Below are 22,158 nucleotides of genomic sequence, written 5' to 3' on the forward strand. Positions count from 1 at the left end.
CGTCAGTGCCATGCAAGTCCCCAGGGGTGCCAGTGCCATGCTTGGGTGTCCCCAGCGCACATACTGCACTGAGCAGTGTGATGGGGTACCCGGGTGTCCCCACGCAGGGGACATTGCCACACTGGGGTGTCCCTGCTGCAGGGTGACAGGGGCCGGTCTCGGTGCCTGCGGGTGGGATGCGGGATGCAGGATGCGGGATGCGGGATGCGGGATGCGGGATGCGGGATGTGGGATGCAGGATGCGGGATGCGGGGGGGGTGGGGGGGGGTGGCCCCGGGGCGGGGGTCCCGGTCGCTCCCGGTGTCCCCGGTGGCAGCGCGGGTCCGGGGCCGCCGGCGGAAAGTGTGTCACTGGGGCACGAGGCTCTCCCCGGGAATCACATGGGGGAGGCGGCGGCGCCGCGTGCGGCCCAGTGCGCAGCCGCGGCCGGTGCCGGGCGGGCGGCGGGGCGGGCGGCGGGCGCACAACAGCCCCGGCCGGGCGGAGGCGCGGCACGGCTCGGAGCGGCTCCCCTGCACCCGGCCCCTTCGGAGGCTCGGCGGAGCCGGGGTACCCCGATCCCGGCCACAGGATGGCCGCTCCCGAGGCCGGCAGCACAGGTCAGTGCCGCACCGGAGCCCCGGGACCGTGCGGGCACCGCAGTCGGGGCTCAGCGCAGCCGTGGAGGGGGGGGGACGGACGGACGACTGCGCGCTCAGAGTGCGATCCGGACACCGGGAGAGGAGGAGGGTCCTGCGGACCCCACCGCGCACCGGGGCTGTGCATCCCGGCACGGGGCTGCTTCCTACCGGGCACCGGGCGGTCCCGCATCGCGGGGTCCCGCATTCTCGGGCAGAGTCCGAGAGGAGGGAAGGATGGGAGCTGTCACCGGGCACCCTGCACACGGCGGTGACCGGAACACCGGCACCGGGGTGATCCGAACACCGGCACCGCAGCGCTCCGCTTATGGCGGTGTGGGGGGGGGAAAACCGGGACCGGGGGAATCCCGACCGCGGAGATAGGACCGGGATCGGCGCATCGGGAGCGGCATCGGGCAGTTGCGGTCCGGGGCACCCGGGGACGAGCACCGGGAAGGGGCGGGGAAATAACGGGGGGGGGGAACGGAGGCGGTGCCCCCCCCCGGCACGTGTCCCCCTCCCCGCCGCTGCCACGTGCGGAGTTTGTTTTCCCCGCAGCCCCTCCCCTCCCTCCCGGCCATTGGTCATCTGTATTAGTGACGTCATCGTGACCTCACACACGCCCCCACTTCCCCCCCCCGAAAAGGCGGGGACACCGCCTTCTGTTTATAACCGGGGGGGGGGGGGGGATATGTCTCTTTTTGGGGGGGGTAGAAAGGTGGGGGGGGGTACGATAAAAGGGAGGGGCTTCGTGGCGGGCCAATAGGAAGTGAGAGAGTGGGCGGGACAAAGCCTGAAGGGGGCGTGGCCTCGGGGGGGCCACGTGCGGCGCGAGCACGTGGCGCGGCGGCGTGAGGCCGCCTGAGCTTGAACGGGGGGGGGGGGGGGGGGGGCACTGGAGCGGTTGATTTAGGGGGGGGGGTGTCCCGGTGTGATGGGTTCGGGAATGGCCCCAGTGTCCCGGTACAACCCCTCCGGGGATCCCCCCACCCCGAAGCATCCTGAGGGGGGAGGTCCCGAGGCTTCGGGATGGGGGAATCCCCCCGTTATTTCGATGTCCCAGCAGCCCCAAGGCCACCGGGGACCCAATTCGGTGCCCCCCTTTGGAGGAGGATTGCTGGGGGGGGGACGCCGCTGTGGCGGTAGCATGGTGGCTCCAGCAGCAACTGTGTGCGACGGGAGACACATGGTCCTGGTGATCTCATGTGTACCCGATGTCACCCTCCACATGTCCCTGCTCTGAGCTATGTCCTGGTGTTGCTGCATGGGATTTGGAAGGGGGGGAGTTCATGTGTGTCTGTGACACAGGGATGGCTGTGAGCCCGCCATATTTATGGGGCGCGTGTAGGTCTGTGACACAGGGATGGCTGTGAGCCCCCCATCTTTATGGTGTGTGTGGTTCTGTGACACAGGGGTGGCTGTGAGCCCCCCATCTTTATGGTGTGTGTGGGTCTGTGACATAGGGGTGGCTGTGAGCCCCCCATCTTTATGGTGTGTGTGGGTCTGTGACACAGGGGTGGCTGTGAGCCCCCCATCTTTATGGTGTGTGTGGGTCTGTGACATAGGGGTGGCTGTGAGCCCCCCATCTTTATGGTGTGTGTGGGTCTGTGACATAGGGGTGGCTGTGAGCCCCCCATCTTTATGGTGTGTGTGGGTCTGTGACATAGGGGTGGCTGTGAGCCCCCCATCTTTATGGTGTGTGTGGGTCTGTGATAGGGGTGGCTGTGAGCCCCCCATCTTTGCGGGGTTGCCCCCCTGCAGAGCCATTTTACTGCACCCCATAAGCGAGGGGGCTGTGCTGAGCTCCCCCCCCCTCCGCTGCCATATGTGGCTGGTGGGTGCAACTGTCGTGACATCCCGGTTACGCCTCCAGAGCATTCCCAGCCCATGTTCCTCCCATGGGTGCTCCCAGGGCTCCGTGCCCGTGTCCCCATCCGACACGTTCCCGGCTAACCCGGCTGTCCCCGTTCCACGTGGAGCCGGCGCCCGTGTGGCCGCCGCCGGGCGCGGTGCCTGACTCACGGTGCGTGGCACACGTGCGGCCGCGGATCCCCGTGGGTCCGGGATGCATCCGGGGCGCTTCCCCCTCCGCCCGCCCTGCCCGAGGGCTGCGAGCTCGGCTCCGGCTGAGCCCGGCGCAGCTCGGTGCATGGGTGGCTCCGCTCTGCAGGCGGTGTCATCAGCTACGTGGGCTCCAGCTGCGCTTCGCCCAACCGCACCAGCCCCGTCTCGCTCTGCAGCGACAGCTCCAACGGCAGCTCCCAATCCGGCTCCCAGCCCTTCCCCACCTACTTCCCCCCATCACCCACCGGATCCCTGCAGGATTCCCGTGCCTACGGCGGGGGCTCGTTGGGCACCCATGAGGATGGCTCCCCTTCCTCCTCCTCCTCCTCTTCCTCCTCCTCATCCTACGGCTCCTCGGTGAACTTCCCCGGGGTGCAGCCGCAGGTCCCTGTGGATGAACGGCGGCGCAGCTCGCCCAGCAAAGCCGGCAGCACCGTCACCAGTGAGTGGGGCACACCGGGGGCTGCGGGGGGGGTTACAGGGGTCCCCCCAGGACCCTCCTCACCCCTGTCCCCCCCCACCGCAGAGCTGAACGGGATGGTGCTGCTCTGCAAGGTCTGCGGGGACGTCGCCTCCGGCTTCCACTACGGCGTCCACGCCTGCGAGGGCTGCAAGGTACCGGGATGGGACCGGCGTGCTGGGGAGCCCCTGCGGTGTTCCAGGGGCCCTGGGTGACCCCCTCCCTGCCCCACAGGGCTTCTTTCGCCGCAGCATCCAGCAGAACATCCAGTACAAGAAGTGCCTCAAGAACGAGAACTGCTCCATCGTCCGCATCAACCGCAACCGCTGCCAGCAGTGCCGCTTCAAGAAGTGCCTGCTGGTTGGCATGTCCCGTGATGGTGAGCTCAGCACCCCCAAAACTCCCCCCAGAACCGGACACCCCCTGTTCAGTGCTGTACAACCCCTCTGGGGGTGGGAACCCCTATATCCAGGGCTGCATATCCCTTCCAGTGACGGGTCCCCCCATTTTCAGGGCTATGTGTCCCCTCCAGGACTGGGTACCCCCATGCTTGGGGCTCTATGTCCCCCTCTTGGGATGGGTCCTCCTGTTCTCAAGGCTCTGCATCCCCACCAAGCCAGTGCATGGGGACGCAGCCACATCCCCTGCATCCCCCAGACCTCTACCACACATTACTGGGGGGGGGGGTGGGGGGTGTTGGTGCACCCCACCTCCCCACTAACACCAGTGTGTCCCCCCCCCCGCAGCGGTGCGCTTCGGGCGCATCCCCAAGCGGGAGAAGCAGCGGATGCTGGCGGAGATGCAGAGCGCCATGAGCAGCATGGGCAGCGTCCCACCGGCCATGCCCGCCCCGGCCGAGGGTCCAGCCCCGGCTGGGGGCCGCCCGCTGCCCCCGGGCCCCCCCCCACCGCTCGTCCCGCCCCCCCCCGCCGCCTGCTTCTCCCAGTTCCCGCAGCAGCTGACCCCCCCCCGCTCGCCCAGCCCCGGGGGGGCCACCGAGGACGTCATCGCCCAAGTGGCCAAGGCGCACAAGGAGATCTTCATCTACGCTCACGACAAGCTGGGACCCCCCCCCGCCTGCGACAGCAGCCTCCTGCGCTGGGACGCACCCCCCGCCTGGACCCCCGGCCCCCCCGAGCCCCGGCTCTGCCCCCCCGCGTACCCCGAGCCCCCGGCGCGGGGCTGCCCGTGGCCCCGCGGCACCAAGGACGTTCTGCCGGTGAGCGCGCGGGGGGGGGTCCCGTTGCCCCCCCATGGGTATCCCGAGCCGTTCACTGCAGAGGGCTGAGCCGTGCCGTCACCCGCAGGCCTGCCCCATGAACAGCCACCGGCTCGGCCGCAGCGGGCGCTCGGTGCAGGAGATCTGGGAGGATTTCTCCCTCAGCTTCACTCCCGCTGTCCGTGAGGTGGTTGAGTTTGCCAAGCACATTCCCGGCTTCCAGGCCCTGTCCCAGCACGACCAGGTCACCCTGCTCAAGGCTGGCACCTTCGAGGTACGTTCCCGGATCACCAAGGGTTTGGTGTGCTGTAGGGCCGGGCACGGTGCCCCGTGGCCCCCACACGACGTCCCATGGCACTGCATGCCCCATGGGTCAGCATGGAATGATACGGCGTTTCATGGCACCCTATGGAGCAGCACAGTGCCGCTGCAGCATGGGCACTACGTCCCATGGCACTGTATAGTGCCCCACAGCGTGGCACGGAGCCCCGTGGCACTGTATGGTAACCCACGGCCTTGCATAATGCCCACAGACTGGCATGGAGCCCCACGGCACAGAGCCGCGGCACGGGGCATGGCACTATATTGTGGTCCATGGCATCACATGGTGTTCCATGGCGTGCAGCTGTGGCACAGAGCATGTATGGTGGTCCATGTCATCACGTTGTGCTCCATGGCATGGAGCCATGGCACAGAGCATGGCATTGCATGGTGGTGCATGGCATTGCATGGTGGTTCATGGCACGGAGCCATGGCACAGAGCATGGCATTGCATGATGGTTCATGGCACGGAGCTGTGGCACAGAGCAGGGCAGTGTATGGTGCTCCGTGGCAGAGCATGGCACTGCATGGTGGTTCATGGCACGGAGCTGTGGCACAGAGCAGGGAGTGTATGGTGCTCCGTGGCAGAGCATGGCATTGCATGGTGGTTCATGGTACGGAGCTGTGGCACAGAGCAGCGCAGTGTATGGTGCTCTGTGGCAGAGCATGGCATTGCATGGTGGTTCATGGCACGGAGCCGTGGCACAGAGCATGGCAGCGTATGGTGTTCCATGGCATCACACGGTGCTCCATGGCCCAGAGCCGTGGCAGAGCATGGCGCTGTACGGCGGTCCGTAGCATCCCAATGGAGCCCGCAGCCTGGCGCGGTGCCGCTGACGCCGCGTGTGCCGCAGGTGCTGATGGTTCGCTTCGCCTCGCTGTTCGACGTGAAGGAGCAGACGGTGACGTTCATGAGCCGGACGAAGTACAGCCTGGAGGAGCTGTGGGGCATGGGCATGGGCGACCTGCTCAGCTCCATGTTCGAGTTCAGCGAGAAGCTCAGCGCCCTCGACCTCACCGACGAGGAGCTGGGGCTCTTCACCGCCGTCGTCCTGGTCTCGGCAGGTTGGGACTTGTGGTGATGTGGGGGGCGGTGGGGGATTGGGGGGGAATGCATGTGTGTGTGTGTGCGGCACCATCCACACATGGCCCCCTCCCCGCTGCCGCAGACCGCTCGGGGATGGAGGACACGGCGTCGGTGGAGCAGCTCCAGGAGACCCTGATCCGTGCCCTGCGCGCCCTGGTGCTGAAGACGCACCCGGCCGAGACGTCCCGGTTCACCAAACTGCTGCTGAAGCTGCCGGACCTGCGCACCCTCAACAACCTCCACTCCGAGAAGCTGCTCTCCTTCCGCATCGATGCCCAGTAGGGCTCCCATGGACCCCCCCCCCTTACCCCAAGCACCCACCACCCTGTACATAGCACCGTGGGTTTGGGGTGGGGCAGCACCAACCCCATGGCACCCACCGGACTCCCAAAGGGTGGGCACTGGGATGCCAGGACCCCCCTGTTCCCCATAACTGTGGGCATCAGCCCCACAGCAACGCTGGCAGTGCCGGGGGGCTGGGTTTCCCCATCCTGGTCCCCCCATTCCGGCAGGCAGTGGTGGGAAGCAGAGGCCGGATCCAACCAAGCTCTATGGGTGGGTTTGGTTGGGTTTGGTTTGGTTTCTTTTTTGTTTTCATCATATATTTATTACATAAATATATAGTAAAATAGACCAGCAACAATTACCATAAAAATATCTTTCTTTAAAATCCTGACCAAAACACAAAAGGGTTTAAAATCGCACGTCACAGACTGTGATTGTCACGGAGCTCAGCGTGTGTCCCCCCCCTCACCCCCCACCCCCCCCAACACCCCAACACCCCCTCCCAACCCTCCCCATCCCGCGCCCTACATTCAGCGACGCCGGCCGCGGCCCCCCGCCGCCACCATGCATAGTAGGGGGACCCCGCGCCGGGCCATGCCGCGCCGGGTGGGCTCGACACGGCCTCAAGCAGGGGCAGCTCCGGGAGCCATGAGGTATGTGCTTGGGGGGGGGGGGGGGGGACGGGGACGGGGGACACGACGACGACAACAAGGGGGATGACCCGGGGGAGGTGGCGGGATGGGGGGCACCGGTCCTACCCCCCCCAACCCCAGGCGAAGCCGGGGCCGATGCTGGACGTGCGATGGCGACGCGAGACGGGGACGGGAGGTTGCGGCCCGGGGCGAGTGCGAGGGAGAGCGGGGGGGTGCTGGCCAGGATGAGCTCCCCCAGGGCATCGTGCTGCTGCCCCGGGGGGACCCCAACACCCGCTGCAAGTGGGGGGGGGGGGCACGGCTGCTGCTTCAGACACATCCCACAACAGCTCTGGGCTTGGCGGTGAGCGCGGCAGCGCACAGCATCACACACACTGTGCACGGGAATACACGGGCATCGCATGGCACCGGCACCGCGTGGCCACTGCGCCGGGGCTACACCAACATGCACCGGCACTGTATGGTCACTACACCAGCACTGCATGGACACTGCCAACAGCATGCACGGGCACTGCACCGGCACCGGATGGCCACTGCACCAGCACTACACCAGCGTACATGGACACTGCGTCGCCACTGCCACCGGCGTGGCTCGGCCACCGCACCGGTACCACATGGCACAGCAAGGGCATTGCACGAGCATTGCTCCAGCACGCACGGCCCTCACGCCGCCACCGCACACGTGGGCACTGCCCCGGTGCCGTGCCGCAGCCCGAAGGCACGTGTTAACACCGGTGCTGCACACGGAGCAGGGCTGAGCGTGACCACGGGCACCGGTGCTGCCGGGAGGGGGGTGAACCCCTAAACCCTCTGCACCCCCCCCCCAAGCACAGGCATTAGTGTCCACCAGCACCGGTTCCTATTGCACAACCCGGTGCCGGTGCTGCCGGGACCCCCGTGCCGGGCACCGGGCTGGCTCTTTAAGACATGTTGCACTAAGTGCAAAGCCAACGCTGATGCTGCAGGGGGGTGGGGGGGGTGGGGGGTGTGCCGGGACCCCCCCCCCAACCATGAGGGCACCCATGGGTGCTGCAGCCCTGCCATGCCACACAGCCCCACTGCACCCCCCTGGCCTGGCTGCAGTGGGGGGGGGTGTCTCTGGTGGGGTCCCCCAGACACAACCCCCTATGCCAAGGTAAGGGGTGGGGGGGGAGCGGAGGGGCCCCCACGTGTCTCATGGTGGGATTTTTCTGCTTTTAAACGACCCGTAAAAAGATTTTTTTTTGTTTTTAATTACAAAAATTATATATTTTATAGATATTTATATATATATATATATATTAGCTTAGGTGGGCCCCGGCAGGCCGCCTGCCTCGCCGGCCGCCCCCCCCGCGCCCCCCCTCAGCCTCCGCCTGAGGTAAGAAAAGATTCACAAACCTAAATTTGGGGATGGGGGGGGGGGGGGGGGAAGGTGATAAAACCATTCCCGGGTGCCCCCGCTGCAGCCCCCCCCCCCAGACCCGCCCCCCCCTGCACCGCAGCCTGGCCCCCCCCCTTCCCCCGGGAGCAGAGGAGGGGTGTGATTTAGGGGGTGCAGCCCCCCCCCCCCCCCAAGTGCTGCTGCCGGGGGGCTGGGGCAGTAGTGCAGTGGGGGCCATGTGGGGGCCGGGGGGGGGGCACCCCCCAATCCCCGCTGGTGCCTCTGGGGCCATTGCAACTCCTGACGGACACGACAAATAAACCCACGAGGACGAGGTGGGGGGGGGAAGGGGGAAACAACAACAAAAAGAAGGACAACGGAAAAGTTGGGGGGGGGGGTGATGGGGGGGGGGGGGGGCGGCCGCATTGGGTCCGTGCCCCCCCCCCCCTCCTCCTCCCCACGGTGTCCCGCAGCGCCCACCGTCTGCGGCGCTTGGCACAAAATCAGCTCCTCTCAGCCCAAAATAGACAGAGAAAACCAAAGCCCCGAATCTGGCCCCAAATTCTGGGGGGGTGGGAAATGGGGTGCAGGGCATGGGGGGGGGCGCTGGTCCCCCAGCCCTTCACACACCCCCCCCCCCCCACAACTCCCCCATGGGCTGGGGTCCCCCTCGCCACCACTGTGTCCCCCAATAACCCTCACTTTGCTATAAAGGGGGGGTCCTGGCCGCCCCCCCCCCCCCCCCCTCCAACCCTGGCCCCCACGCTGCTGCCTGGCCCAAAGTGCATGGGGCCGGGGCAGCCTCTCCCTGTGCAGCCCAGAGCCCCCTCCTCTCCTCTGCTCTTCCTCCTCCTCCTCCTCCTCCTCTCTCCTTCCAAAGTGCAGTTAGTTTAATATTTTAGCCTCTCAGGGAGGGAAATAAATGCTTAAAAAATAATAATCTAAGAAGAGAAGGACAATAAAGGAAACGCTCGACATCGGGGCCCTTCCCTGTGCAAACAAACAAAATTCATCAAGTCCTGGGGCGCTGGGGGGGGCTGTGGAGGGGGGCAGCCATGGGGGGCACAGCAGGACCCCCCCCTCCCTTGGGCGCAGCGATCCCCCATTAAGAGAAATCGGGGGGGGGGGTGTTTGGGGGGTGTGATGTGGGGCAGAGCAGGGAGGGGGCCAGATGGGGGGTGTGTGTGTGTGTGTGTTGGGGGGGGGTGTGGCAGCCCTACACCTCCTGGTCCTCGAAGACCTCGAGGAAGAGGGGGGGAAGAGCTCGGTGGGGCACTCCACCTTCATGTGCAGGAAGCGGCTGGCGTGGCAGGCGCCGATCATCCGCAGATCCGTCACCTTCATCAGCAGCTTGGGCCAGAAGTGGGGAATGTTGTGTTTGCGGTAGTTGATGTAGTGCTCGAAGGCCAGCAGGTACGTCTCCTGGCACTTCTCGATCTTCTCCACGCAGATCAGCCCCGTCCGGTCTGCGGCAACAAGGGAACGTGGTGGCCGAGGGGTGCCAGGCTCCGTGTCCCAAATTCCCCCCCTCCTCCTTCTCAGAGCGTTCCCAGTGTGCTCACACCATGCACTTCGTGCTCTTGGGGAACAGGGTGCTTGCCCCTTGTACCCCCTCCCAACCCAGGGTTGCAGCACTGGGCAGTGGGATGCTCACTCCGTACTCCTGGGGCACTAGGAACTGGGGTGCTCGCCCCTTGCTGCAGCACCAAGAACTGGGGTGCCCACCCCTTGCACCCCAACTCCTAGGGTAGTGAGCATTCCAGTGCGCACAACACCAAGGTGTCCAAGCCCATGCACCCCAATGTGCCCACCCCCTATCCCCCTAAACCAGTGGGGACCAGTTTTCTCAAGGTGCCCACCCAATGCACCCTGAAGGTGCTGAGGTCTTTGGGCATTTGGATGCCCACGCTTAAGGTGCTGGGGGCTCTGGGCATTGGGATGCCCACCCAGTGCACCCTGAAGGTGCTGGGGCTCTGGGCATTGGGATGCCCACCCAATGCACCCTGAAGATGCTGGGGCTCTGGGCATTGGGATGCCCACCCAATGCACCCTGAAGGTGCTGGGGGCTCTGGGCACTGGGATGCCCACCCAATGCACCCTGAAGGTGCTGAGGTCTTTGGGCATTTGGATGCCCACCCTTAAGGTGCTGGGGGCTCTGGACACTGGGATACCCACCCAATGCACCCTGAAGGTGCTGGGGCTCTGCGCATTCAGATGCCCACCCAATGCACCCTGAAGGTCCTAGGGCTCTGAGCATTGGGATGCCCACCCAATGCACCCTGAAGGTGCTGAGGGCTCTGGGCATTGAGATGCCCATCCAATGCACCCTGAAGGTGCTGAGGGCTCTGGGCATTGCGATGCCCATCCAATGCACCCTGAAGGTGCTGGGGCTCTGGGCACAGGGATGCCCACCCAATGCACCCTGAAGGTGCTGGGGCTCTGGACACTGGGATGCCCACCCAGTGCACTCTGAAGGTGCTGAGGTCTTTGGGCATTTGGATGCCCACTCTGAAGGTGCTGGGGCTCTGGACACTGGGATGCCAACCCAATGCACCCTGAAGGTGCTGGGGGCTCTCGGCATTGCGATGCCCATCCAATGCACCCTGAAGGTGCTGAGGTTCTGGGCATTGTGATGCCCACCCAATGCACCCTGTAGGTGCTGGGGGCTCTGGGCATTGCGATGCCCATCCAATGCACCCTGAAGGTGCTGGGGCTCTGGACACTGGGATGCCCACCCAGTGCACCCTGAAGGTGCTGAGGGCTCTGGGCATTGCGATACCCATCCAATGCACCCTGAAGGTGCTGAGGTTCTGGGCATTGCGATGCCCACTCCATTCCCCTCCCCAGCATCCCCATGCACAGCCAGCGCCGCCGCTACCTGAGGACATGAGCAGCACGGCCTGGAGCAGGGCCACCTCGGTGTCATCCAGGTTGAAGGCAGAGAGGGACTTGCCCAGGTCGAAGATGGCATCGGAGACGACGCCGAGGCCGCCGTTCTTGAGCTGCTCGCGCTTGACGGCCATCTCCCCGCTGAGCGTCAGCGTCTCGCTCTCGGGGTCGTAGCGCACGGCCGCCCGCAGAGACATGATCTCCATGCAGCAGCCCTTCAGCAGGATGATCTGGTCTTCGCAAGGCAGCTGCGCGTTGGGGATGGTGTCAGTGGTGGCGGTGGTGGTTGGGGGGCGACTTGGGGTACCCCATATCCCACACCCCCCCCGTTACCTCTGAAAACATGGGCAGTTTTTTGGCAAAGTCGACCACGCGGGTGATGGCCGGGGTGATGATTTTTGTAAACTCGCTGAACGCCTCCAGGTCGACTTTGTCCCCGTCAGGCATTGAGGCCATGGGCGACTGGCCGATGTCCTCGGGCTGCGGGGACACACGGCGTTAGGGGGTCCCCAACAAATCCCAGCACCCCTATGGCAGCAGGGGGAAACCGAGGCAGGGCTGGGAGCGGGGCAGCAGCCAGGAGAGGGAGCTGTGTGCCAGCACCACTGCAGGGCCAGGGCCAGGGCCACCCCGCAGGGCACAGCTGTCCCCTTCGGTCACCGCTAACCCCTTAACCCGTCCGGGGGTGACAAGCTCAAGGACATCGGGCGACGTCCCAATTGCTCCCGAGCGCGCGGGGGGTGCTCAGGTCCCAAAGGGGTGCTGGTGTGGGGGGATCCCCCCTCCATCCGTATCCTCACCAGGAATTTCCGCTTCTGCTTCCAGTGGCTGCCCTGGGCGTTGGTGCTGCGGTGGGCCTCGGTCACCACGTGGATGAGCTCCCACTCCTCCGCGCTGGGGTTGGGGCGATGCTGCAGCGACTTGATCATCTCCTCCTTCCGCCGCCGCTCGCGGTTCTCCTCGATCAGCTTCCGCTTCGCTACCCGCTTTGAATCATCCAGCACCACTGCGGGGGGCACCCCCATGCATCACTCAGCACCCCCCAATGCATCCCACCCCCACAGCCTGCACCCCAAGCGCTGCTCCAGGCACCCCAACCCAGTGGATGTGCTATTGGGAGACCCCGCTTGCAGCACTGTGCGCAGTTCCGGTGTCCTCCTCAGCGTAAGGAGGACATGGAGCTGTTGGAGCAAGGCCAGAGGAGGCCACGAGGATGAGCAGGGGCTGGAGCAGCTCCCGTATGGAGCCAGGCTGAGAACATTGGGGCTGTTCAGCCTGGGGAAGAGAAGCTGCGTGGAGACCTCAGAGCAGCTTCCAGTGTCTGAAGGGGGCTACAGGGATGCTGGGGAGGGGCTCATCATGGACTGGAGCAATAGGACAAGGGGTGATGGGTTCAAACTGAAACAGGGCAAGTTCAGGTTGGATACAAGGCAGAAGCTCTTCCCTGTGAGGGTGCTGAGGCGCCGGCACAGGGTGCCCAGAGAAGCTGTGGCTGCCCCATCCCTGGCAGTGCTCAAGGCACAGGGGCTTGGAGCAAGCTGCTCCAGTGGAAGGGGTCCCTGCCCGTGGCAGGGGCTGGAGCTGGATGAGCTTCATGTGCTTCCCAACCCAAACCATTGTGGGATTCCTTGCGTGTGTCCCCCCCACCCCGTGCCCTTCACACTCACAGTCCATGGCCATGCCCACGGAGATGCACTTCTTGAAGCGGCAGAGCTGGCACTGGTTGCGGGTGATCTTGTCGATGACGCAGCACCCATCGTACTTGCAGGAGTACGTGGGGTGCAGGTTCTTCTGGATGGTCCGACGGAAAAAGCCCTGGGGACAACAGGACACACACACACACACAATGCAGTGACCCCCAGTGAGTCCCCCTTACCTCCTGCCCCCCCAGCCCACCCTGCAGCCCCCTCACCTTGCAGCCCTCGCAGGTGATGCAGCGGTAGTGGTAGCCGGTGGCTTTGTCCCCGCACACCACGCACTGTTCATCTTTGTCCAGGTAACTAGGGATGTACCCTGGGGGGGGCACAGCGTGTCAGGGACCCCCCCACCCCCTGCCTCAGAGTCCCCCCCTATGGCAGCAGCTGCCACCAGCATGGGAAGGGTTAAGAGCTGAGGGTCTGGGGGGGCTGCCCAAGCCCCCCGCAGCAAGAAAGCTCCCATTATCCGGCTGGGGAGGCAGCTGCTGGGGGGGGTGTCCCCGTCCCCCCCGGCACACAATGGCCCACTGTCCCCTGGCAGCACAGAGACAAGCCCCCCCCCCCCCATCAGCAGCCTTATGGGGAAACTGAGGCACGGGGCACCCATGATGTTTGGGGGGGTCCCAGCACCAACAGACAATGGGTGCACCCCAGCATCTCCACAACGCCCCTGGGATGGAGCGAACTGAGCTGTGGGAGCCCCTAGAGCCCACCCTGGCACCCTGTGGGTGCTGGATGTGGGGGACCCCGTGCCCCCCCTCCCTTCCAGGAGCAGGGATGGGTGCGGGAGGGATGGGCCAGGAGCCGGATGCCCGGGTCCCTCTGGGGCCTCTCGTCCTCCCAGCGGGATCCCGCCGGCGCCGGCCGCTCCCCACTGGGGAATGGGGCAGGGCTGGGGGGCAGCGCCCGGCCAGGGCCCCCTTATCTCCCACCCCAGGGTGCTGCCAGCACCGATAGCACCGCCCCGGCTCGACCCACAACCACGGAGGGGGAAAAGGGCACCCTATGGGTGCTTGGGGTCCCAGCGGGCACATGGGGTGCGGGGGGCATGGTGAAGAAAAGTGGGGTGCCCATTGCAATGTGGGGTCCCTGGTAAGGACACTGGGTGCCCACCAGGAACATGGGGTGCTCAGGGTCCGCAGCATGGGCATGGGGATGGTGGGTGGGATGCAGGCAAAACCTGCAGTGCCTGCAGAACCCGGCAAGGATGGGGGGCACCCAGGGGGGGAGAAGGGGAGTTGGGGGCCCTTGGGGGGTGCCAGGGGGTGTCCCCTACCTGACATGCTGCTCTTCACCAAACATTGGCTGCTCTTTCTTTTGCGCTTGCCATCCAGCCACCTGCAGGAGGGGGCCAGGCTGGGACCGTGCCCCAGTGCCCCCCAACAGGCCCCCCCCAAAGCCCCCCCCCTATTTGCAGCCAGAGCCCCATCGCCGGGGGTCCCGGCAGTGGCAATGGGGTGCCAGGGGGTGCGGGGGGGGCTGGGGACCCCTAACCTGGGGCATCACAGGGGGAGGGGAGGGGAAGGAGGAAGAGGGGGAAAGGGAAAAGGTGGGGGAGGGGCGGGATGGGGGAGGGGCTCATTTACAGTCAAAGACAAAATGTCCTTTTGGCTCAGCGGGGAAGTGACGTCAGAGGGGCTCAGCCAATGGCGGGCCGCGGGGGTCCGCGCCTCGCCCGCACGGCAGCAGCCCATTGGCTGAGTGGCCCGGCACTGATTGAAATGGGGGGGGGGGGCGCCCCGATGCCCTGGGGATGGGCACCTGCGGGTGTTGAATGGGGAGGGGGGGGTGGGGGGCGATCCCGCACCCAGGGGCGCAGAGCTGGGGGGGGGTGAGGGGGGTGAGGGGGGTGAGGGTCTCCCCGGCTCCAGCCCAAGGTGACCCCGGGCCTGGCTCCCCCCGGGGCACGTGAGAGCCGCGGCCCTCCCGAAATAGCCCCAGGACAGGGGGGCCGAGGGGCCCCGGGGGGGGAACAGGGGGCCGGGAGGGGGGAGGGGGGAAGTGTGACACCGGGGACACGGGGACCCTTGGGGACACCCAGGGCAAAGAGGGGCAGGGGGACACTGGGGCTACGGGGACACATGGGGGTACTGAGGGCATGGGAATGCCTGGGGACATAGGGGGCACAGCCAAGGCCACGCAGGGATGCACAGGGACTTACTGGGCACAGGGGTAACACCAGGCCTGGTGATGTATAGGGCACGGGGACACATGGGACACACCAGGCCTGGTGATGTATAGGGCACGGGGACACATGGGACACACCGGGCATAGTGACACAGAGGGCATGGGGACACATGGGGCACACCGGGCCTGGTGATGTATAGGGCACAGGCACACATGGGTCACACCGGGCATAGTGACACAGAGGGCATGGGGACACATGGGGCACACCAGGCATAGTGACACAGATGGCATGGGGACACATGGGGCACACCGGGCATAGTGACACAGAGGGCACCGGGACACATGGGGCACACCGGGCATAGTGACACAGAGGGCATGGGGACACATGGGGCACACCGGGCATAGTGACACAGGGGGCACGGGGACACATGGGGCACACCGGACCCGGTGACACACAGGGCACAGGGATGTACCAGGCATGGGGACACTTGGGAACACACAAGGATGCACGGGGCACGGGGCCATGTGTGTTGCAGTGACACCGGGGGCTCACCGGGTGTCCTCTGGCTCCGACAGCGGGTCCAGGGTGCTGGGCTTCTGTTCCATTCACCGCAATTCCATCAAGGAGCGCTCAGCACCGACCGAGTGGGCTCTGCCACCGGTGCCACGCACGGGGGGGGGGGGGGGGGGGGGGGGGGGCGGCCACGGCGTGGGGGGGGCTACGATGCGCTCCCCATGGCGCCCGCCTCAGTGCTCAGCTCCGTGCAGCATCCCGGGCCCGACCCTATGGGACAGACCAGGGCTGAGCCAGGACCCTGACCCCCCCCCCCCCCAACCGTGTCCCTATGGGGGGTGTCCACCGGGAGCTCACCCCACGGTGTGGGGCTGGGCGAGAGCACGAGGGATGTGCAAGAACACGTGGTGCTGGTGGTGGGAGGAAAGGGCTTGGGGTGTGTGTGCAATGGCAGCGGGGCTGGGGTGAGCGTGCACGGGTGTGCGGGAGCGTGCATGGGTGTGCAAGAGTGTGCATGGGCATGTGGGAGTGTGCAGGAGCCTGCATGGGTGTGCAAGAGTGTGCATGGGTGTGTGGGAGTGTGCAGGAGCGTGCACAGGTGTGCGAGAGCATGCATGGGTGTGCAAGAGCGTGCATGGGTGTAAGAGAGCATGCATGGGTGCGCGGGAGCATGCATGGGTGTGCGAGACCATGCATGGGTGCGCGGGAGCGTGCATGGGTGTGCAAGAGCATGCAGAGGTGCACGGGAGCGTGCATGGGTGTGCAAGAGAGTTCATGGGTGTGCAAGAGTGTGCATGGGAGTGTGCATGAGCATGCACAGGTGTGCGGGAGCATGCATGGGTGTGCAAGTGTGCATGGGTGTGCGGGAGCGTGCATGGGTGTGCAAGAGCATGCAGAGGTGCACGGGAGCGTGCATGGGTGTGCAAGGGTGCGTGGGAGCATGCATGGGTGTGCAAGAGCGTGCACGGGAGCGTGCAAGGCACATGAATGCACACGCGTGTGCAGGGCTGCACGAGGCTGTGGGTACACACAAGCACACGCAGATGCCATGGGGCAGGGTTCAGGGCTCTCCAAGCAGCGAGGGGGGAGCCCAAAGGGGTTTAGGGGTGCTCAGAGGACCCCCTCAGGTTCCATCCATGCCTGCGTGTTGATGCATTCACATGCATGGCCAACCCCCCCCCCCCCACTGGTGGGTGACTTACGGGGCAGGGTGCTCCGGGGGGGTGGCGGGGGGGTTCCTTCCTCTTCGAGCTCTCCTGTAGCAAAGACACAGCGCGGTGGGGCTGGGGTGCAGCAGCACCGGCATCCCCCCCCCAACGCTCCACATCCCTATGGATGCCCTGCACATCCTCAGCACCCCATTGGGATGGGAGGGGGGGGGATGTGGGGTGGAGAAACCCCATTTGCAAGCACGGGGGTGCGGGAGGGTGCGGGGCCGCGCCGGGCGCCGTGCCCGGCCCTCGGGCTCCTCGGCTCCGTGCGGGGACAGGCAGAAAGTAGGTCACGTTTGTCTTGGCCGCAGCAGAAATTCCTCCGGCGGATTTAAAACTGCAGCGGCCGGGGCTCGGCTGCGCCCAGAACCCACCCCCCCCCCCACCCCGGTACCCCCACACCATGGGGTACCCCAGCCCGGCCCCCCCCTGCAGGGATACAGGGATGCTTGCACCCATGGGTGCTCGACGGTACCCAACGCGTGGCAACGCACAAAGGGTCCCCACAGAGCCCTCTGGGTGGGGGGCACTGCCTGGCCCTGCCTCTGTGGGGATATTGAGGCACCGCAGGGCACCCACTCCCCACCTTGTGGGGGGCTCGGGGGGGGCCCTCCCTGCAGCTCCAGGCCATGGTTTGGGGCTGTACCTATAGAGCCGGGGCGGCGCGGCCGGGGGCTGCAGCAAATGTTTGTTCCATATGGGAACGGCGCGCGGAGACTTCCAAGTATAGGCACTGGCAGCGCTCCAGGGCCCTGCAGCCCCCGCCGGGCACCGGCCCCCCCTTCCCACGGGACCCCGTGCGCCAGCAGAGCCCCGACACGCTCGGTGCATGTGTGGGGCCAAGGGGGTGTCACCATCACCATGAAGCTGGCACAGGCCATGGCATGGGGTGCACCAGAACGCGGCACAAGGAGGGGAGGGGTGTGTGTGTGGGGGGCTCGGCTGTCGCTGCCTCAGTTTCCCTGCCGGGGTTGTGAGCGGTGCCGAATTAGAGGGGCTTAAGGCTAAAGCCAGGGCTCAGCGGTGCTAAGTCAGGGCTCACCATCAGCCCCCACTATGGAACCCCCCCCCTCTCCTGCCCCGGGATCACCGGCACCCAGCGCCCGCCGTGCCGCTCCAGGAACCCTCACTCGAGGAATCCCGGGCGCGCTGGGGCGGCCCAGACAGACAAGGGAGGCGGCTCTCATCCTCCTCCTCCTCCTCCTCCTCCGGGACACGTGTGATGAGCGCAGTCGGGTCTCAGCCCCCTCCCTTCCCCATTGCTCCCCATTGCTGGGTGACACCACAACCCGCACATCCCACCCTGGGGCTGGGGGGGGGGAGCAGGGTGGCAGACAACAGGCAGGCCCTCCCCTCAACTTCTCTCTCTACCCCCCCCCCCCCCCCAAGCCCCACGCCCAGGGGAGCGTTTCTGCTGAGTCTGGTGGTTGCCGGCGATGGAAAACAACCTGGAGGCAAAGTCCAGGGCTGGGCCGGTGGCGGGAGCCACCTCACCCTATGGGGGGCACCCAGCACCCTGCTTGCCCAGGGGTGACACCCCCGGGGACCCCCCGTCACAGGGACCACAGCCCTGAGGACTCCCGTCCACGATGGCATCGGCTGCCTCTGTGCCGCCGGACACGGGTGCTGGGTACCAGGGATGCCCCATAGGGACACCATTGATGTCCCTGCCCCCCTGGGACAGATGGGATATGGGGGTCCTGGGTGTCCCCCCCCCTTCACCAGCTGCCAGCTGGGTCAGGGAGGTGAGGGCCTAAGCGCTTTAGCCAGGGTGGCAATTAGTGTGATTAGCAGGGGCTGGGGGCAGGGCAGTGCTGCCCATACCGGCACCGGGGCAGCACCGCTGTGCCCCAGCCGGACCAGCGCCTCTGACCGTGTCACGGGAGCACGGCCAAGGCACCGCGGTGGCACAGCTGGCACGTGCACTGCTGCCACACGCGTGTCCTTGACCGCTGCCCTGCGCTCAGCCCGCACCTCTGCCGGTGCATGGCACGCGGTGCCCAGTGCCACGCGGTGCCCGGTGCTGTGGGGCACGCATGGCAGCGTGTGGCGTGCTGTGCCGCGATGGGAAGCGGCAAGAATCCCAGGCATCCGCAGCAGCTGGGCAGCCGGAGCGCAGGGGGATGCCACGGGACTGACATCAGGGCAGCCCACCCTGTGCCATAGGGGACCTGTGTGGTGCCCCCTCCCCGTTGATGTACGCCATAAGCCTGGGGCTGTGTTCACCCTGCAGCCCCATGAAGCCACCACCCAAAGCGGGTGGCTGGTCAGCACCAGGGCAGGTCACGGTCCCCATGGCCGCGGCCTCATGCCTCTAACAGCTCCTGCATCGCTGCCGCAGGGACCTGCACCGTGACCCCGACACCCACCACGGCACCAAGGACTCCCGGTGCTGTGAAGCCCAACCGTGGCCGCGCCGGTTGCTTCTTGCCGCGATGCCCGAGAGCGTGGCCAGGACGAGGCAGCAGCATTCCCCCATCTCAGCTGCTTTCAGCCAAGCCTCACTCTCCCCGTCCCACCGCGGCCACCGGCTGCTCGCAAAGGCAAAGCCACGGTGCCACCGTGCCCATCGTGTTGCACAGATCCCCATGCAACAAACGCTGCCCGTGGTAACCCCGGGGTGCTCGGTATGTGCTGAGTGTCCCCGGTCACCGGGTGTCTCTGTGTCCCGAGCCCCACGGGGTGCCCCCGTCCCCGCGCAGGCTGCACTGGGATGCCCAGGAGCTATTCTCAGCACTTGGAGCTTGGCACGGGGATGGGGACGTTTCTAAATCGGGGGCCCCGGTTCACGTGCACCAGGACGGGACAGGGGGGGTCCTGAGTTCCCTCCCAGGGGGATGCAGTCAGCCCCACGCCACAAGGTGCCGGGGTCAGCACCGACGGTGGGACATGGAAACCAGCACTGAGCCTGTCTGGGGGTGCCCATCCTGCCAGGGAAGGGGGCGCAAGGGGGGGACACACAGTCCCCACATTGTGCCCGTGGCCACTCGACCTTGCTCGGGGTGGGGAGGGCCACAGTGAGGGTCCACAGTGCCGGGGCCACCTCTGAATGATGCCACCTCGGGGGGTCCCGGCCCTCCCTGTTCCCCCCCCCCCTCAGCTGCATCAAAGTGGGACCCCGGGCACCCTGCCCGCGTCCGCCTTCACCGCATCCCCCCATCCTCCTCCTCCTGCTCCCCCCCCTCTCCTGGAAGGGACCCCGTGTCCGGCCCCGCCTCCAGGATCCACCGCGCACCGGCGGCTGCGCGGGGTCCAGGACCCCTTGGTGGGGGGGGGCTCAGCCCGGTCCCGCAGCCGTGACCTTTGCGGGGCGCAGCTTGGGGGAAGGGGGGGGGGTCCCCGCTTCCTGGAGCCGTCACCCCCCGAGACGCAAAGGTCACGACCGCGCCCGGGTGGGGGGTGTCAGACGGAGACCCCCACCCCGGATCCCCCCCACCGCGGTGCGGATGCGCAGCAGCAAAGTGCGGGCATCGCGGGGACAAACGGAGCCGCGCTTTGGGGGGGGGATGCGCCTCGAACCCACCCTGCGCCAAGACCCCCGGGCGGGGAAGCCCCCCCCAAACCGGTTCCACCGGGGCCTGCCCGAGCCCAACGGCGGCCCCGGCCCCTTCCACATCGCCCCCCGGTGCCGGCAGGGGTCAGGCGGGGTGAGGCGCAGCCCTGGGCCCCAAGCTCTGTCGGTGCCGGGGGTCACGGTGGCCGCCGCGGCTGAAGGTCGGTGCGGGGCGGCCGGGCCGGAGGAAGGGACATGGGGGGGGGGGGGGGGTCGAGAGGGAAGCCCGGGCAAGGCCGGCTCGGTCCCGGGATGACCTTGGCCGCTGCCCTGCCTCAGTTTCCCCGGTTCACACGGGGGGGACGCACCGGAGGAGCCCCCGCGCCCTACCGGTAACACCGGGACCGCCGCGCCCGGGGCAGGATCCGGCCCCCACCGGGGGCTGGGGGGGGGGGGGGGACGGACACGACGGACGCAGGACCGCGGTCATGGAGGGGAGGGGACGAATCCCCCCCCCCTTCCCCGCCACGCCCCGCACCCCGCTCGACGGGGGGGGCCCCCGGGGTGCGGAGCTGGAGCCCCCCCCCCCAACCGCTGCTCCCGCCCCAACCGGGAGCGGCCGAGCCGCCCCCCACTCCCTCCCCCCCCCGCGCTTTGCTCGCGGCGCAGAGAAAAATAATAATAAAAAAATGATAAAAAAAATCCGATCGCGGCGGTTTCGCCAGCGCGGGAGCGGCCCCGGTGTCCCCCCCCCCCCCGAACCCCCCCCCCCCCCCCCCCGACGGGACAAGGCCACGACCAACGCAGAGCCCGGCCCCGCCGCGGCCCGGCCCCGCACCCGTCACCGCAGAGCCACGCCGCGGGCCGGGCCCACGGGCCCCCGCCACGCCGCCCGCCACGCCACGGCCACGCAGCCGACGCGGGGGCCCCGGGGGGAACCAGGGAGCTGCGGGCGGGCGGGGACATCGGAGCGGGGAGCGCCCTCCGTTCACCGGACCCCGGCCCCTCCCGGTCGCGGCGGGGCGGGCGGGGGGGCAGCGGCCGTGCCCCGCGCTGCAGCACCGGGGGGGGGGGGAGTGGGGGGAAGGTTTGGTTCTGCCCCGGGGGAGCGCGGCCCCCCCCCCCCCCCGCCGGCCACCGAGCACCGGGATTGTCCGAGATCCACCCGTGGCTTCCTCCCGGTGCGCGACCGGGCCGGGCCCCCCCCTCCCCAGCTCCGGTCGTGTCCGTCCCCGTCCCCCCCCCCCCGCTCCGCCCGCCCTCCCCCCCCCCCCCCGCACTGCACGCACCGAACCGCGCTCGGGCTCAGCCTGGGGCGCCCCGCGGGGGGGCCGCTGCCCTCGGTAAAGCCCCGGTGCGCGGCGGGGCCCGGTTCGGGCCGTACCTGGGCGGCGGCAGCGGCGGGCGCGGAGCGGAGCGGATCGGGGCGCAGCGGCGGCGGCGGCGGCGGCGGACGGCGCCTGGCTCCTCCCCCGGCCCCGCCGCGCCGCCCGCCCGCCCGCCCGCTCCGCCGCGGCCGCAGCCCCCTCCGCCGGCCGCAGCCGCTCCCTGCACCCGCCGCGCCCGCCCCACGGCGGGCCCCGAGTGGGGACCCCTCACCGGGGGGGGGGGGGGGGGAAGATGGGGAGGGAGCGGAGGGGCACGGGGGGGGGGGGGAGCGGTGGTGGGGACGGTGCCCGCGGCCGGGCGGAGATGGGGCGGGTGGGGAGCCCCGACGGTGCCCACGAGGATGTGGCGGGCGAGACAACGGGGACGGTGCCCACGGGGATGGGGTCTGCACACGAGGGAAAGGGGCCCACAGAGGGCCAAGGATGGAGCCGATGGAGGGCAGAGGTGGTGCCCAGAGGGCTGGGGACAGCGCCCACAGGGATGCGGTGACAGCGACAACGGGATGCCCACGGGGCTGGGAACAGTGGCCATGGGGAGCTGGGGACGGTGCCCACAGCGCAGGGGACAGCACCCAACGGGACGCAGTGACAGTGCCGAGGTTGACAGGGGACGGTGGCGTCGTGGGTTGGGGACAGCACCGGGGGGGGGAGCTTGGGACGGTGCCCACGACGGGTGGAGCACATCAGCACCCCTGGGTGCCCAGCCCGGCCCCGGCGGGCACCCACCCGGCCCCGCACCCCCTCGGGCAGGATGCGGGCCCTACCCCTGCGCC

The 22,158-nt window shown here is 67.6% G+C and overlaps 2 protein-coding genes and 1 long non-coding RNA gene across 3 annotated transcripts; 2 read left to right on the forward strand and 1 right to left on the reverse strand.

Annotated features, from left to right (window-relative positions):
* Positions 1-527: 527 nt before the first annotated feature.
* NR1D1 (nuclear receptor subfamily 1 group D member 1) lies at positions 528-6,411 on the forward strand. The gene is made up of 8 exons (XM_061443908.1): positions 528-599; positions 2,788-3,123; positions 3,208-3,296; positions 3,376-3,520; positions 3,888-4,360; positions 4,449-4,634; positions 5,536-5,746; positions 5,851-6,411. Exons 1-8 carry the CDS (start codon positions 572-574, stop codon positions 6,048-6,050), a joined length of 1,668 nt encoding a protein of 555 aa, XP_061299892.1. The 5' UTR covers positions 528-571; the 3' UTR covers positions 6,051-6,411.
* Positions 6,412-9,282: 2,871 nt separating this feature from the next.
* On the reverse strand, positions 9,283-21,474 carry THRA (thyroid hormone receptor alpha). Its single transcript, XM_061443909.1, is given in 10 exon segments — positions 9,283-9,317; positions 9,320-9,532; positions 10,945-11,203; positions 11,289-11,435; positions 11,756-11,961; positions 12,623-12,770; positions 12,868-12,968; positions 13,929-13,990; positions 15,333-15,563; positions 21,382-21,474. Coding segments are annotated over 9 exon segments (1,224 nt in total). The 5' UTR covers positions 15,386-15,563; positions 21,382-21,474.
* On the forward strand, positions 9,793-10,535 carry LOC133264034 (uncharacterized). Its single transcript, XR_009741595.1, has 3 exons — positions 9,793-9,941; positions 9,981-10,170; positions 10,210-10,535. It is a non-coding gene; the product is annotated as an uncharacterized LOC133264034 (long non-coding RNA).
* Positions 21,475-22,158: the final 684 nt, after the last annotated feature.

The sequence above is a fragment of the Pezoporus flaviventris genome, unplaced genomic scaffold, assembly GCF_033815535.1.
Source record: "Pezoporus flaviventris isolate CSIRO_AGI_PZ_B2104156 unplaced genomic scaffold, CSIRO_AGI_Pfla_v1 ptg000569l, whole genome shotgun sequence".
NCBI classification, from domain to species: domain Eukaryota; kingdom Metazoa; phylum Chordata; class Aves; order Psittaciformes; family Psittacidae; genus Pezoporus; species Pezoporus flaviventris.

Excerpts from the sequence above, each read along its gene's own strand:
- NR1D1 (XM_061443908.1), top strand. The coding sequence starts at position 572 with ATGGCCGCTCCCGAGGCCGGCAGCACAG. Across the intron at positions 3,124-3,207 it reads AGCCGGCAGCACCGTCACCA|AGCTGAACGGGATGGTGCTG; the intron begins GTGAGTGGGGCA and ends CCCCCACCGCAG. Across the intron at positions 3,521-3,887 it reads GGTTGGCATGTCCCGTGATG|CGGTGCGCTTCGGGCGCATC; the intron begins GTGAGCTCAGCA and ends CCCCCCCCGCAG.